At 48.0% G+C, this 16,826-nt stretch overlaps 1 protein-coding gene across 16 annotated transcripts in view; it reads right to left on the reverse strand.

Annotated features, from left to right (window-relative positions):
* Positions 1-680: 680 nt before the first annotated feature.
* FAM174B (family with sequence similarity 174 member B) overlaps positions 681-16,826 on the reverse strand; it is a 107,847-nt gene continuing 91,701 nt past the window's right edge. For all 16 annotated transcript variants that reach the window (XM_039844034.1, XM_039844048.1, XM_039844046.1 and 13 more), the window contains 2 exons: positions 12,510-12,641; positions 681-2,547 (listed from right to left, as the gene is read on the reverse strand). In XM_039844034.1, coding sequence (XP_039699968.1) covers positions 2,544-2,547; positions 12,510-12,641 — 136 coding nt within the window. In that variant the 3' untranslated portion in view covers positions 681-2,543. The remainder of the gene's footprint in view (positions 2,548-12,509; positions 12,642-16,826) is intronic.

The following is a 16,826-nucleotide window of genomic DNA, read 5'->3' on the forward strand; positions in this document are numbered from 1 at the left end:
GGCACAGAGGACAACTATGAAAAAAACCTAAAAACAAAGGAAAGAGCCCCGTCAACAACTCTGGAAGGCAGGAGACAGGATCAGCTCCTCGGGGGAGCAAGGCAGACTGTACCCATAAGCTTCTCCCTAACTTCTAAGGAGGCTGCGTTAGAATGGAAGCCAACGAGCTTTTCTTTCTGGAGCTTACTCATTGGTGCCTGCACTCAGCCTGAACTCATCCCAGCCCCACTCCTGGAAACCGTAAACCAAGCCAAGCAGGAGGCAACAATGAGCCAGTCGGCTGGACCTGTGTTTGAATCCCTGCTGCATTTCTTCAATGTGAGTCCTGTGCAAGTGACTTCCCCACTCAAGGCCTCAGTGTCCTCATCTGTCACGTGGGAATAACAATTCCTTTAAAAAAAAAAACAAAAACAAAAACAGTAGTTTTTGACATGATTGGTTCTCTGTTCTTGGGAGACACCCCAAGATCCTGCAGAAACAATGAGGGCTCAATATTTCTTAACCAAAGCAGCAGCTTCCAGGAAATGATCAGACGGGCCTATGAGTATATATGGAAAAACAGCTTTTCCCCTCTCTTCCACAAGGGCCAGTTCGTTTCTAAGCTTTTTATAACCACCAGGTAAGCAAAGCCCCACTGGGGCCCCACCCTCCACTCCCACCTCCACCCCCCAGAAGCCTGAACCCCTCCCTGATCACCAAAAGGCACCTTGCTGGGCTCCATCTCACAAAACATCCAAACTGTGCACACATGATTCACAGCAAAGGGTTTGTTTTTTGTTTTTTTTGTTTTTTGTTTTTAATCTCAGAGCCTAAGAGCCTATAGTGTTGAAGCTCCAGAATTTGGAAGGTCATTTTCGGCCACTTCTGCCAGGCCCATTGGTGAGCACCTGGCAGCAGAGCCAGTGTTTGTGCATAAGGCAGAGGAAGCCAGCTTTCCCGCAAATCATTCAGCTGCAGTTGTCAAAAAAGGCAAGTGCGAGGGCAATTCCAGTTCAAAGGTTCAGAGGGCGCACCGCTGCTAGGTGGCCCGTCCCCTGTAGTCACCAGTCTGGCCCATGAGGACACTGTGGAGGGGAGAGGTAAAGCAGGCCTGCCCCTCTGGCAAACAAGACAGAGAAAAGGAAAGTCAACAAAGGAAATGAAATCAGGGAGGAGCCGGCCGGACAAGCTCTCCGTTCAGCAGCATCTCAGAGTGATCTGCCCAGCAGTCCCCTCTTTCCTGCAGAGGCCAACATGCCTTCCTACGGACCACCCGTGCCCGGGGGGCCTCGGAAACCAGGGGACACTGCAGCTCCAGCAGCCCCTTCTTGGGATACTGAAAAACCTGAAAATAGGAGTGAGTTGGGAATGGCCATTCTTTTCATGCAAAGCAATGGTGCAGACAACTAACAGGCAAAGACACAAACCCTGCAGAATGCCAGAAAAGAAAAAAGGAAATAAAAAAGTACAAAAAAACCTTTCCAGAAAGAACAGAGTCCCAGGGCCCAAAGGCACTCTGCCAGTGGACTTTAGCAGAAGCATTGGCTCTGGGCAAACAGTCAAACAGGCCACTATCAACCTGAGAGGCCGGCCCAAGTCCCTGCTGCCAGAAGCCACCTCAACCCCTGACCCACATCCGTGGGGACGGCCTTCCTGCAGTTTCCTCCTGGGTCCAGTGGGTTTCTAGTCCAGCCTGGCCTACCCCAACTTCAAATATAGCCCAAGACAGTATGCTTTTTCAACCAACCAAATCATCATTCATTTAAACTGCCACAGTGAAATTTTAAGGTTAGATTTCTAAGACCGACAATGTAAGAGCTATGACAGGCGGAGAAACACAAGGAGGATGTGACTAACCAAAGGCTGCCTGGTGCTGTCTTTTTCCCCTCAGAGGAGAAAATATTTCCTATGTACACGCACACACACACACACACACATTTCCCCCTGATATTCAAAATGCTTTGTGAACTAGCCATGCCGAATTGTGCTGAATATTTTTTTAAAAAGGAAAGGAGTGACCAGTGTGTGCACGTCCACTAGGGGCTGACCACCTCTGAGCACTTTCACTTTGAACTTTCACATGGCCATCAGCAACGTAAGGCCAGAACTTGACCAAGCCCAGAAGACCACCAAGGGGTCAGATGTCTACAACGTCGCAGACCCAGGACAGCAGACGTCAGAAGTCCCAAACATGCAGGTGGACGTCCTTCAGGCTTTTTTCGGGTTCTTGATAACTTCTGATCTCTTTTACTTTTGTCAACAGTTGACTTCAAATTACTGTTTTTTAAAACCAACGTGTCGGTACCCTTTGCCCCTTAGCAAGGCAAAAACCCTCTCGAGGAGGAAGAAGGGGTGACATTTTAAAGGGGCGTCCGGAGGGTGGTAGAGGCGACTCCCCTGTGGTGACGTTCTGAGCAGATGTTCAACACACAAAAAGGTGCCAGTTTCATAAATAATGTTTGTTTTGGTTTCAACACCTCGGACAAGATGGCTTCCAGACCTTCACACCCTGGGCTGCAGCTGACCAACTTTCCACAGGATGCCAACAAGATGGAAAACAGGTTTTACCTAAAAGAAAAAAAAAAAAGAGCGAGTCAGCGCCTTCCCACTCTGACCCCTCCCCTACCGGCTCCATCCTGCAGGCCGCGCCCCCAGCCAGGACACCTCCGAATGCACCGCTGCACGGAGGGCACGCCCACTCCTCCGGGTGACTCCTCCCTTCCCTCAGCTCCCAGCTCAGGATCCTGCCCTAACTCCCCAGGCAGATCTCCAGTCCACAATCTCTTTTCTCCTGCACCCCTCCCTCCTAGCACTTCTGCAGGTGTTAATGCCAGGGCTCGGCAAACGTTTTCTGTAAAAGTCCACGCAGTATTGTCAACACACCTCGCTGCTGTGGGACAAAAGCAGCCAGACAGCACGGAAATGCTAAGGTATGGCTGTGTTCCAATAAAACTTTATGGGCACTGAGATTTCCATTGCACATAATTTTCACATCATGAAATGAGATTATTCTTTTCTTTTCAACCATCAAAAATATAAAAATCCTTTTTGGCTTACGAGCTGTACAAAACCAGGCTGTGAGCCAGATGTGGCCCCGTTTACCGACCCTGGCTTATGTAATTATCTGATTCCCATCTCTGGCTTAGGTTGGAAGCTCCTTGCAGGCCGGACCCTCATCTGAGCTCACACCAAGCACAGTGTCAGACAAGGAAGGGAATACAAGAAATATTTGTGCAATGAATGAAAAGAAAGCTTACAAACTAAATCTATTCAAGACATCGTCTACAGGGACTTCACAAAGGAGAGCGAGTCTGAGAGGTCAGAGCCACCACTATCATCAATCTGTTTGATCGTGGGCATTACAGAATCACACATGTAAAAAGGATGGGGGCTTAATAAAATTTATAAAGTAATAGCTTATTTTCATAATGTTACATGAACCCGAATAAAAATATTATCATGTCAGGTAACTATTAAGAGATATGGACATCTTATTTTTAGGAAATATACACTTAAGTATTTGCAGAAAAGGGACATAATATATGTAACATCCTCTAATGGTTCAGAAAAAACTGTATTTACACACATAGCCCTCCTTAGGCAAATGAGGTGAAACGTTAAAATAGGAAAATCTAGATAAAGGTTATAAGATGTTCCCTATTCTATTTTTGTTTTTGTAATCTTTTTTTAAAGTTTTAAATTATGTCCAAATAAAAACTGTTTTAAAGAAAAAAAATAGAAATGGGTATCCTAATACTGGCCACCAGGGTCAACGGACTAAAGAAAGAAGATAAACCCCACGGCCACGTGCAAGCTGTGCGGGGGCTTTCCCAGAGCGCCCACTGCCCACCCCCAGGTTGGAGAGGGGGCTAACTCCCACTGACTGATGGCCGGAGCCCAGGCACTCACCCCCACTCTACAGATGCAGCCTGAGGGCCTCAGATGCCAGGCCTCCCACCAGGCCTGCTCACAGTCAGGTCTGCCACCCCACCCCCTGCAGTTCACTGATGTGGATGAGGGGCAGGGGCCCGGGCACTGGGACCAGGTTCAGAGAGGACGCGCACGTGGACCAAAGCCAACCACGGCAGGCCTGCTGGATCGGGGGAAGAGCAGACGTCAAAGTTCGCAGAGTGCAAACTTTACACACCACCAACCGCTGACACCAACCACAGGTGTCCTGACAGTACTGATCTGGGGATACGGTGTCTTAGGGACTCCCTGAGAGCATACCCCGGGGATGCTCTGCCAGGTCCCCTGTCTGCGCCCCATCTCCCTGAACAGCTGTTGGCACCCTTGTGTTGACAGGAAAAACCCCACAACGTAAACATGCACGGTGGGTGGAGAGACACGAGCAGATGGCAGGAACCCTCCGTGACTCGTCCTGCGCGCCACTACTCCTCATCCTCCTCCCACGGCAGAACTGAACTGCCAGGCCTGCTACTGGAGAGGAGAACACACAGGTGTGTTTACACCTCCAGAGGAGCGGTCACTCTGGGCACCTGCAAATGCTCACAGATGTCATCGGCTCACTGGGCCTCTCCCAAAGGAGGTGACCCCAGCCCAAGTGTGAGCAGCACAGCTGGCCATCTTCAGACCCTCTGGTGTGACTGTGACCAGAAAGCTCCAGGGACCGTGGACACAGGGACGGGGCAAGTGGGCTGACTGTCTCACCCTGGGTCTGCTCTTCGCCCTTGCTTCCCTGAGGTCGTAAGGCCCCCTGTTCTTCTGAAGGGGGGCCCTGGGGGGCAGAGGCGCACAGCTGCAGCTCGCCTGCCTATCCCCGCGGTCACTCGAACCTGTACGTGCTGCGTCTGCGAGGGCTCCTTCCCGCATTGCCCTCAGCTCTCCCTGTGCCAGCACTCGCTTTGAGCTCGCCTCCGGGTCCTTCCAAGCCCACTGTAAGCTTCCTGCCAGGGAGAGGCGCCTGCAGCACCCTGTTCTTTCCTCCCTATGGCGTTTCTCACGCCTTTCATTCTATAAGTGCCAGTGTTCCTGGCTATGTCCCTGTCACAGCATGAGCTCCCGGAGGACAGTGCCAGGCTCACCCATCTTGCACTCACAGTGAATGCACTTAGCAGGCTCGTGAGCTATGATAAGCAGAGATTTCTAAGAGGCCAGGTCTGCCTCCTTTTCTCCCCAGAGCAGCCAAACTGCTGATGGGAGTCCTGCACCATCGTCCAGGTAAACCAGACAGGATTGTCCCTGCTGACCCTGCCCTCGGCCTCCATGGAAACTGTGAGAGGTGAAGGCACGTTTACATGCCGTGACCCAGGCTTCTTCCTTACAGATGTACAAGTGTCCTGTACAGCAACACTGGGTTGTCACGACCCAGAGCAGAGGGACATGTCCTGGCCTGTCCTTGTCCTCTGGTCTTCTAGAAGCTTGTCTGTCAGTGGAAAGAGCCCTCGACGTGAAAGCACCTGTCTCAGCACCTGTCCAGCACCCGCCAGCCGACCTCGCAGTGCAGCAGGCCAGGACGCTGCAGGAAGAACGGCCGCAGGAGGAAGGGAGGGAGGGAGGCCCTGCCTGTGAGTGCGCAGATGCGGGGACCACACCGGACACCACGCATGGAGAAAAACAACTGAGAAATGTGGCTAGCCCTACAGAAGCACTGCTAGTTCGGACTGTGCTGTTTTCCCTTTTCTCTCTCTCTTGTTTTTTGAGTCTTAGGCAGCACTATAAACTGTTTGTGTAGTATGTAGACAGGAAACCAGGTAAGATTTGTTTAGTAGTAAATTTTCATTGACACACAAATTCCTGTTCACATAAGCTCACGCCTCACAGACATAAAAATCAAATGGTTTTAAGGCACACAATACCATACCTGAGAACCCCCAGAACGCCAATATTGCTTTTCAAAGTAACAAACATGCCCCTTGAGATACCCGCTTTTAACACATAAGCTCAGCATTCTGCAAGGAAGAGGGTTGGCAGTTTTATTCACACTGATGTGGGGGTGACCGCTATTGCTGTTTCAGGCCCAGGTAGGATGCCCCAGCACCTGCGGGGAAGCCTGCAGGTCACCAGGTCCCCTCTGATTCCTTCTAGGCCTCAGAAGCTCACAGTACTCATCACTTTCACACTGTCCACACATTGATGCTCTAAACAGCTTTGCTCCTCATCCTCAGAAGATGAGGAAACATGGGGTGGACAGAAGGGCCTCTGAGCCCAACTACTCAAGAAGGCACTGCCTTGAGGGTGCTCAGCAACTGCCATGGGGTGTTAGTGGGGACCTGAGCCGCAGGCTTCAGTCTAGGGATAAGCAAGTCAAGTCTGTTTTCTCTTACTCCCGGCCTCACCTCCAGGGTCCCCTTGCTATGAACAGCCACCAAATGCCCTTTGTTCCAAAGAAAAGATGCCAGGCACGGCCCCCAGCATTGCAGGGGAAATCGCATCAGTTTCTAATTAAATTCCCACAGGAAGCTGTATCCACAGGAGGGAGGAAGGCAGGCAATTCTAGAACAGATGTCCATACCCCCACAGGACACGTCTTTTCCACACCCAAGGAGCAGGGAGTCGGGGCCACCCTCTTGGGGGAGGCAAGGCTGGCAGGAGCAGCACCGTACCTTTGGGCTGCATCTGTCACAGCTGCCGGGGCCACCTACCAGACGAATGGAAGAGCGGCATCTGCCTCCCCTTGGGGGACACCCACAGGGTCTCACAAAAGATTCCTGTAATAAACCAGGGATGTGCAGAGGCCCCAAACATCAGCCACAACGGCATGCAGGCCAACCAGGCTCAAAACACATGCCATCAAGATTCAAGTGCCTTTTGAAATATGGAATAATTTCAAAGCCCCAGGCTTCTCTGTACTCTGTTTAGTCATCATCTCTCTTTTAATTAGCCTTTTTAAGTAGAGTTGGAATGTCATCTCTACCAACTTTTTCTCCCCACCCCCAACATCTAGCCCTACGCACTGGAGGTCTTATCTCATGGATTATAACATCTCAGTTGCATGGGAGCCAGGAAGGGGGCTGTCTGCAGAAGCCTCGCCTTGCCTGCCTTCTCTCCACTTCCTGTCTGGCTCATGTGTGCCGGATCCGAGCCACGAGATACTATCAGAACTGCAGGTGTAACAGTAAGAGCCAGGTGACTGCCTTACTGCCCTGGCAACAAAAAGTGATTTTCCTCTTCGCATACACTCATAAAATCACCCAAGGTCACCATCCAGCCGCTTCCGATTTAAATGCACTATTTCCCAGAGAGAACCAAAAAGTTGAATTGAGCTTTGTTCAAACGGGAAAAACAAAGTACCTATTAACAGATCGTCACGTGTAGCAGACAAGTTCTCAAAAATGCTAACCAAACATAAAATTGGCCCTAAATTTCTTGTTCTTTTCAAAGAACAAGACCTAAAAAGTTGTTTGTGATGTGCTGTTCAGGTGGACGATGTTCCAAAGCAGCAAGTGCCACATGGTCCCATTTCTGCAAAAAACAAATTCCACGTGTGTACTCACACACACTCCAGTGGTTATAGTGAAGCAGTGAGGGTAGAGGTGATTCGATTTTCCCTTCTTCTTACCTGCAATCTCTATACCATGCATTACACATGCAATAAGGAAAGCTCTCTGAACGATCAGTTGTCTCTGAGCCTGAGGACAAAGGTGGTCTTGTGTCTAGTGATTCCCCACCCAGTTCACTCACACCTCAGTATTACTTTGACCACAAACAAACAGCCAGGCATCTAACATGAGCTACGTGAAGTCCAGTCCTTCCCAACAAACAGGGAGGCAGGTGAGGGCCTGACAATGACAAGGGAAGCCTGTGAGAGGCACCGAATTAAATGAAGTTGCAGAATAAACCCTTATTCTAAGAAAGAAGGGCTGAAAATGAATGTGTTAAATAGTCAATACAAGTTAGAAGAAAGGAACAGAACACACCCAGAGAAAGCTTAAGGAAGAGAAGCAGAAATCAAATGAAATTGAAAATGATAATATAATAAAGAGGATTCAAAGAAGCCAAAAGTTAATTCTTTGTGTAGACTAATACAGTTAAGCTTCCAGTAAGACGGATCAAGAAAAAGGAGAAAAAGTGAACATATTCAATACTAAGGATAAAAAAGAACCATGCCTACACATGTTACAAAGACGAAAAAGATAATTAGAGGATGCTGTGAACGACCTGAAGATAATACATTTGAAAACTTAGATGAAATGGACAAGATCCTGGAAAAATACAGCCCATCAAAACCAACCCAAGAAGAAATAAAGATTAAATAGTCCTATAACTACTCAAAGAATTGAACATCAATGGTTTTTAAAAAATCTTTGCACAAAGAAAGCATTGGGCTATTCCCAGCCACAGTTTTGGCACATTCTACTAAACATTCAGGAAACAATTCTAATCTGATACAAACTATTTCAAAGAAAAGGGAAATAAGGAACACACTCTGACTTGTTTTATGAGACTAATCAAACTTTTACCAAAGCCTACCAAGGACATTACAAAGTGGGAAAGTGACAAATCAATATCAGTCACTAAGAGAAACAAAGAAGTCCTGAATGAAATATCTGCAAACTGAATGCAGCAATGTGTATAAAAAGACAACATGGCCATGACCTAGCTCATTTTATCTCAGGAATGCAAAGCTGGTTAAATATTAGAGAAATCAATGAATATAATTTTACCACCCTAAAAGATTAAAGGAAAAAGCATAATCTCAATAGAGCTAGAAAAGAAATTTAATAAAATTTGGCATTAGCAAACTAGGAATAGAGGGGAAAAAATTCTACAAAACCCCATAGCCAACACTACTCTTAGTGGTCAATGGTAAAAGCAATACCCTGTAACATAAAGAACAAGACAGGATGCCTATCATCATCACTCCCATTTAACAATGACTTAGGGGCCAAAAGTGAATATAAAAAGCTAAAAAATAATAATAAGAGCTAAAATGTCGAAGGACTTAGAGAAGGGGAAACTCTTATTAGTCTAAGATGATGTATCTATGCAGAAACCCAAAACATCCCCAGTTCTACTACTAGAATAATAGTTTAGCAAGGTTGCTGTATTTCAAAAAATCAATATTTTGAAAAATTAGCTGCAGTTTTGGACACAGTGAACGAAAAATGAGAAAATGATATTTTTAAAAAGGTACTAGACACAAGGTCTCAAATCACGTGATGATGGCTGGCTTGAAAAGCTGTCCCCAAAGTGACAGCAGGGAGAAGCTGACAGCCCTGGAGCAGAAACCCAGGCGTGGAGATTGACCCTGCAGGACACGGGGTTCCAGTACAGCGCGTGATCTGGGGTGGAAGACTAATACAAGGAGATTTGCTGGGTCCTGCATTTCTGCCTAGAATAGGGGTGGAGGAGAGACATGGAGGTGCCTCGGGCCCACAGCGATTCCCATATTAACAACTACCACGTGTGGAAGAGCTCCACACTGCTGTCAGATAGAGGTGGAGTGTCTGTTACTGAAGTGGCCAAAGAAAACGCTCCAGAGCATGCTTTGAGGCCGGTTCCTTACCTGCTTTTGTGTTCGCAACTGACCAGGGAGCAAAGCTGGACTCTCAAAAACAAAAGTATCATCTGTTACCTTAACATCTACTGGGTGGTTCAATTTATTCATTTGCCTTTGGAAATGAAATCACTATGTTGAAGTGGTATCTGCACCCCTATTTTCATTGTGGCATTATTCACAATAGCCAAGACATGGAAACTTAAGTGTCCATTGACAGATGACTAGCTAAAGGAAACGAGCTTGTACACATACTATTCAGCCATGAGAAGAACGGAAATCCTGCCACTTGCAACGACGTGCATGACCCTCCAGCGAGGGCACCGTTCTAAATGAAGCAAGTCAGACTAAGAAGGAAGGACACTGTATCTCACTTATATGTGAAACCTGAAAAAAAAACAAACTCAAACAAAAAGTAATGAGATTGGTGGCTACCAGAGGCAGGGGGTTGAGGGCGGAACAAACTCCCAGTCTGAGACAGACCAGAACTGGGGAAACGCACGCCGTGATGACTGTAGTTGCCTGCTGTGTGGTCTACTTTAACGTTGTTAAGACAGTAGATCCTAAAAGTTCTCATCTCAAGGAAAAAAACTGTAACTATACGAAGTGACAGATGTTAACTAAGCATATCGTGGTTCTTGTTTCACAATATGGGTATGCTGTCATCACGCTATACACCCTAAACTTACACAGTAATGTATATCAATTCCATCTCAATAAAATTGGAAAAAAAATAAATTTCCAAAAACTCATTTGCCTTTGGTGATGAGTTTCATAGCCAGCAGCAATGTCAACGCAGCACTAATTGTCAGCCCACTAAAGGGAGTTGCTCCATTATTCGAAGAATTGAGACCAGTTGTGGAAGGGTCTTAGCCTGACAGTGGTTTCGGGCACGTACCTTATCTGCATTGCACCAGACACAGTATCGACTCAGCAGTCCTCAGCGACAATGACACTTGTATCCACGTACTCAACAAAGGGCCCCTTTTCCCTACCCTATACTCAAGAAAGACTCTATGGACAGAATTTCTGGACAGACTGATTGCTATATTTCTTTGTTGAGGGTCTTATTTAGTGAGACCTAAGGCTACCACAAAAATGGCTCAGTATATCACAGCTCCCAAGGAGTGATTCTAGTCACCAAATATGGATCAAATTCTATTCAGTGGCTCAGAATCAAAACAGTTCATTGATCCACTTAAGCCATCAAGTGCTCCTGTTGCACGACACCCCAGGCCTGCGGGATGTGGGGGACCCTTTTTATTGTGACTAAAGAGGACATAGTTTTCTTCACATTGTTTTATTCCTGTATACTGAATGGGAGTCAGATAAAATGCCTTAGCAATAAAATTAGTATAAACACTAACTTTCTTATATGTACATTATTTTGCCATATGGATGAACATTACTAATAGTTTTGATTCTTCTTAAAGGGTTCTGCTCTTCACCAAAAATGCAAATTACAGCTAATGATTTGTTCCCCTACTCTGCTATCTATGATCAATCTGTTTTAATGTTTTTGTCTTCTTTATAAAATTTAGGTGTGATTCATTAACAAACTCTATTTGCAATATCAAGAATATATGTAAATATGATAATACAGCTATTTTTTCCACACGAGTATAAATTAAAACAGTATTTTTAAAGCGCATATATCTCAAAATATAAAATGCCTGGGAATATATATAACAAAAAATTATAATACATTTATGAAGAAATTTTTTAAAGTACTGAAAGATATTTTTGAAAATATTTTAAAAATGGAGTCATTTCATGGTCACAGACTGGAAAAGTCAACATTAAGGTGCTGATTCTCCCTAAACTGATAAAGTCCACGCAGTTCTAATCAAAACCCCAAATGCTGTTTTGCTGAATCCGGCTACTGATTTATATGGTAGGCCGAGGTCTAAGCACAGCCAAGGGCTGGAGAACAAGTCAAGGAGGTGCAGAAGACGTGCCCTCCCAGGCATGGACAAGCTGCATCTTACCAGTCAACGCGACAGGGTCTCACGGTGCCCAGATATTTGGTCAACCGTTATTCTGGGCGTGTCTGTGAGGGTGTTTTTGGATGAGATGAACAACTATATCAGTAACCCGAGTAAAGGAGATGACCCTCCCCAATGTGAGTGGGTCTCATTTAATCCGCTGGAGGCCCAAACAGAACAAAAGGCTGAGTAAGGAGGATTCGCTTTCTCTGCCTGACTGTTCTTGAGCCAGGGCATTGGTCTTCTCTTGACCTGGAACTAGAACTTAGGCCACTGGTTCTCTTGGTTCTTGGGCCTTCAGGCTTGAACCTTTAAAATAAATCCCTTTCTATGTAGAGATATGCATCCTATTGGTTTTGTCTCTCTGGAGAGCCTGGGGGTGGTGGGGCGGGAGGGAAGCTCAGATTGGGTCCAGCCGGATCTGCGTCTCACTTTTCTACCAGGAACAGAGACCTTGGGCAAGAAACATCCCCTCTCTGGGCCCCCAAGCCTCATCTCTAAAGTACTTTCACTTGCAGCTCTTAGGCTGAGAATCCCACATACCTATAGCACATCCCAAAAGCCACAACACCATTCTGACTTTCCTACAGGCTACCTTGAGGAAATACACCTGGCTTTGGAGCTCATCAGTAAATGCCATCCAGGAAGCAACCCTTAACTCCCACCCCATGCTCTCGAGAATCAATGTAAGAGCAGGTGAAAGGGAAGTTTCCAGTCGCGCGCACAGTGCGTGGCAGATGGGATTGCTTGGACCAGCCCCCCACCCCCCCCACTGCCAGTGCATAACAAGCCCTTGCCTGAAACTCAGCCCTCCTCTTCCTCCCACAAAGCTGACTTCTCACTGTTCACATCTGGGAAAGGGAGGGAATAACCATTTCTCGGGAAGTATTCCTCTGCCAGCCTTTGGGATGCTGTGTACTCTAGGAAAGGATCGTCGCAGTTCCCCTCATAAGCAGCACATCCCAAGGTCAAACACTTGGCCAAAGAACAAGAATACATGCCTGGCCTTGCGGGGTTTTCGAAGGTAAACCATCCCACCACCTCAAGCCCTAGAGCCCAGGAGCAGCTGCTGTGCCCACGCGCACCTGTATTTGATGTCGAATACTGTGGAGTCCTCGTCGTCGTCATCCTCGTCATTCAGCGGGGCCATTTCCACTCGCTCGGCCGGAGTGGTGATGATATCATACTTTCGTGTCTTCTTCAACCTCTTTCCCGACCTAGAAGAGGAAATGCACATTCCTATAAACTACACAATCCCCACTGAGGCAAGCCATGCTGCTGCCCCCAGCCGGGGTCCCCAGAGACCTGGCAAATCCCCCAGCTCCTCCACTTCCAGCCATGGGACCTTGGGGAAGGTTCCTGACCTCGCTAACCCTCATGGTCCTCACCACGAAGCAGAGGTGATTACATCTGCGCTGAGCACTGGAAAACCCAGTGGTCAAGATAAATAATACCCGAATGCAGTATTTTAAAATTAATGCCAAGAAAATCCACGATGAGCAAAGATAAAATGTTCAGTGAGGACAGGACCCAGCACAGACACGACACACCCATTCCTTCACCCCTCACCCCTCACCCCTGTCCTGGCCCTGTTGTGCTGGACGGCTGCTGCTCCAGGCACAGGCAGCACAGCTGGCATTGCAAGTACTGCCCTATAGGCTGACCAGGTGGGATCTGAGTCAGGGCCTGGCCACTCTCTACCTGTGTGGTCATGGGCAAGTGAGTTAATCTCCCTATGGCTCAGTCTCCTCGTAAATAAAATGGAATAAGAATAATATTTGTCCCTCACAGGCGAGGGAGAATTAAATGAAATGACGCGTTTAACAAGCCTACAGACAGGAGGCTCTCGGCAAAAACGACTGTTAGCAAAAATAATAAACAAATCAAAGTGCTGTAGCCTCTCTCACATGACCAGGACTTGTAAAAACGAGTCCACGTTGCATCCATTATGAGGATTTATGAGGATACTGAGTTATAACACTAAGCTTTTACCTCTGAAATAATAGACGGTCACTGTGGGCCATGGGAAAGTGCTGAGACAAGGCCTTCAGCTTCTAGCGTCAGGCTCTCTACGTGAAGGACGCTACACTTATCAGGGCTGGACATTCATGAGCCCACCGGAACTACAACTGTTATTAGCACTACCGATGCTCTTTGCATTTATTTCTCCACTATTTCAGCTCTTTCCCAAATGCCTTATCTTCTCTGGTGTCCCTCCTTGTTAAGTATATTCGATGCTATCTATGAGAAACCAGCCAACTCAAAAAATCATAAATGGGGCATTGCAGAATGATATTCTCTAAACGTTCTTCCTGCAGACTGTAAGCTGCTCCCAGTGGAGACCACGTCAAAGACATGCGTGAAAGCTCTTTGTCCTTAGCATACAAAAAACTTTATAAGTTGGCAAAATAATGAAAACACAAGTTCACTTTCAAGGTTTCTTAACAGTTTCTTAACAACATCAACTTGTTCTTGTTTTACCTAGCATGATTTACCAAAAATATGACTTATGGAAGTGTCATTTATATAGAAGATACACATATTTATCTATATCTTCGGCATATGGCGACGTGTACCACCTGTGGTACCTATTCCTTGTGGTTCTTTGGGTAGAGACTGGGAGAGAGGAAGAAACCAGCTATACAGCCTGATGATCCCCAACTCTCATCACAGAGTAATGTGTCCTCCCTGCTGTCATCATGGGCATGCGCGTGCACACATGCACGCACGTGCACACACACACACGCACACACACACAGGCATGGGTGTGAGACTGCTTGGTTTCTGAAGATGAGGTGGAGCACAGTGCCAAGGCCAAGCCCAGTGGAGGAGATGAGGGGCACAGGCGGTCACCAGCCCAGTGGCCCTGGGACAATGGTATTTTGGAAACAGGCTTTGTGCAGGAGTGTAAATGCTAACCTTATAAACACCGTCGTTCCCACATTCTCTCCATCAACAGATTCTTCCTTTCTCTCCACCCTCCCCCAAATGAGTAAAATAAATCTCTGCATCATGCCCTAGATGATTTATAATCCCTGACCAACCCCAACGCCAATACTGGATGGGGGGACGTTTAAGCCCAGAAATGGCTCCAAATGCCACAAAGAACCCAAGACAAAGCCAGAAGGAAAACCACCCACCTCTGTGCCCTCAGACTAGAGTCACGCTCCCCATCCATATGGACCCACATACCACACCTTTCTCGGGAAAACAGCCCTATCTCTACCCGGATGATGCACAGCTACTCAGAGGCAGCACCTGGCAATGCAAAGGACTGGAACTCGCCCTTCTGCTGACCGTACCATGCGCCTGGGCCATGCATCCCCCACACATCTCAACAAGCGTCCGGACCTTCAAGAAGGAGTTGTCCGTGAACCCAAGGACTTAGAGAGCCCTTCGTGGACACTCGAAGAGAGGAAGAGAGACCATGTTCCAAATCTCCTATGAAGCCGACCCCCAATTAACTTCAAAGCTACTCTCTTTTTCAACAGAGCAAGTTTTGGCCAGGTTTTCTGTCACATACAACCTAAAGAAACCTCACTGCCACAGGGTCTTGAAGAATGGCGGCAGGCACAGCACAGGCTGAAACCACGGCGGTGGTAATAAACAACATCTTGGGTTTTTTCCACATTTTAGTAGTAAACCTTCCACATGGAAGTTTCCCATTTCCTCAAACCCTTTAAAACCCCTGGACTCTTCTCTGCTCTACAAACAAGGAACCACACAAATAAAAATGCCTTAGTGATGATATAAACATTTTTGTTTAGGGCTACCTATAAACAGGTTTTCTAAGAACACACACATCCTGGTGGCTCCAAGTCACAGGGCTGTTTACACTGGACTGTGGAAAAGGCGAAGGCTACATGGTCACCTGAGCCTCTCCAGGGGGCAGTGGGTCAGTCTTGCGGACACGGCTCTCACCTCACTGAGACACACACGTAGCTTGAGGAAGAAGCACCTGGTCTAAAAGAGCCCGGGTCTGGAGTCATACTTGGGTTCACACCCCAGTTTTTCTACGTACAGGCCTGTTTCCTCAGCTGCACAGGGGGTACGGGGCGGAGGCGGGGGGTCAGCAGGAGAGCAGCTCTCAGAAACTACTGGGCATAGCACTTCCTGCCAATGAAGGAGATTCAAAAGACAAATAAAAGGTACGCCTGGCTCATTCTCAACAGCATGGCTCCCTTGCTGCAACTTTTCTTTCCTGCAACAAGATCCCATTAAACCAGGCAGCCTTGACAAACAGGTGGCAAGTGGTGGCTTTAAGTAAATGTCCACGTTGTGCTTCACAGGAATAGGTGAGACCAGGGAAGTTCTAGAAGAGACAAAGGATCCTTCCACTGGGGCCAAAACACATTTCTAACAAGACAAAGGAGAAGTTCAGAATTCTTGTACTCTGAAATCTAATCCTGAAGCCAGAGGGCGTGTTTACTCAAAGGCCCTTCAACAGCTGGTCAGCAGCAGGTCCCAGCAGCAGGGCAGGCGTGGCTTATGCAAACACAGGCTGAGGGAGCCTAGCTCAGCTGACCAGGGCTGGAGAAGGGCCTTCCTTCCCTGCCCTCCTGACAAACAGAAACAAAACCAAACCAGCCTATAAGGGCTGGTTTGTCATTTTGAGTTTGATATGGGGGTGCGGTGGGCAGGTCCACAGATGGCACGTCCAGAGACTGAGGTTTCGATCTCACTGTGCCTCTGGGCAAGTCAGTTACCCTAAACCTTAATCTCATACCCATTTGTGCTGCCTGCCAGGTTAGGTAGGGTTCCGGCGACAGATACACATGTGCCCCCTGCCCAGCCGCTCCATGGGGCCACAGCTTTCCCCTCTCCCCTGGTGAGGCCTTCCTTGCCAGGACATCCCAGCCAGGCCCGGTTCCCCTCCGTCAGACCCCTGTAGTCTCCATTCCTAGGCACCGCCCCTGCTCCAGGGCACTGTCTACGTGTGACCCTCCCGCACCATCGCTGCCCTGGGGTGACGGGAAGAGCAGCCACCACAGTGGAGTGTCCGTCCGTGCCAGGCACTGCACGCATGGTCGCACCCCAGCCTCCAGTCAGTGGGCATCGTGTGGCCAGGGACACAGAGCCAGGAGGCACAGAGCGACCTGCCCGGTAAGCAGACCCTGAATCCGGACCTACCACAGACCAGAACCCGAGCTCCGCACACTCCAGCAAGAAGGCGAGAAACCACCTCAGACACCTGGCATCCCGGCCTCTGCTCAGGCATATGGCAGAAGCCCCCCAGGCAGCCGGACGTGCAGGCACACGTTCTCCCGGCTGCCAGCCACACCCTGCCACCACGAAAGCAAGCAAGGAAGGCCAGCAACAAAAGGAGGCACCCTGTGCTCCAGACCATGAAGTTTCAACTCCATAATGATGCCAGGCCTCCTGAATGAACCTACAAGTTCACG

This window comes from Pteropus medius, unplaced genomic scaffold (genome assembly GCF_902729225.1).
Source record: "Pteropus medius unplaced genomic scaffold, Ma_sr-lr_union100, whole genome shotgun sequence".
Taxonomy (NCBI): domain Eukaryota; kingdom Metazoa; phylum Chordata; class Mammalia; order Chiroptera; family Pteropodidae; genus Pteropus; species Pteropus medius.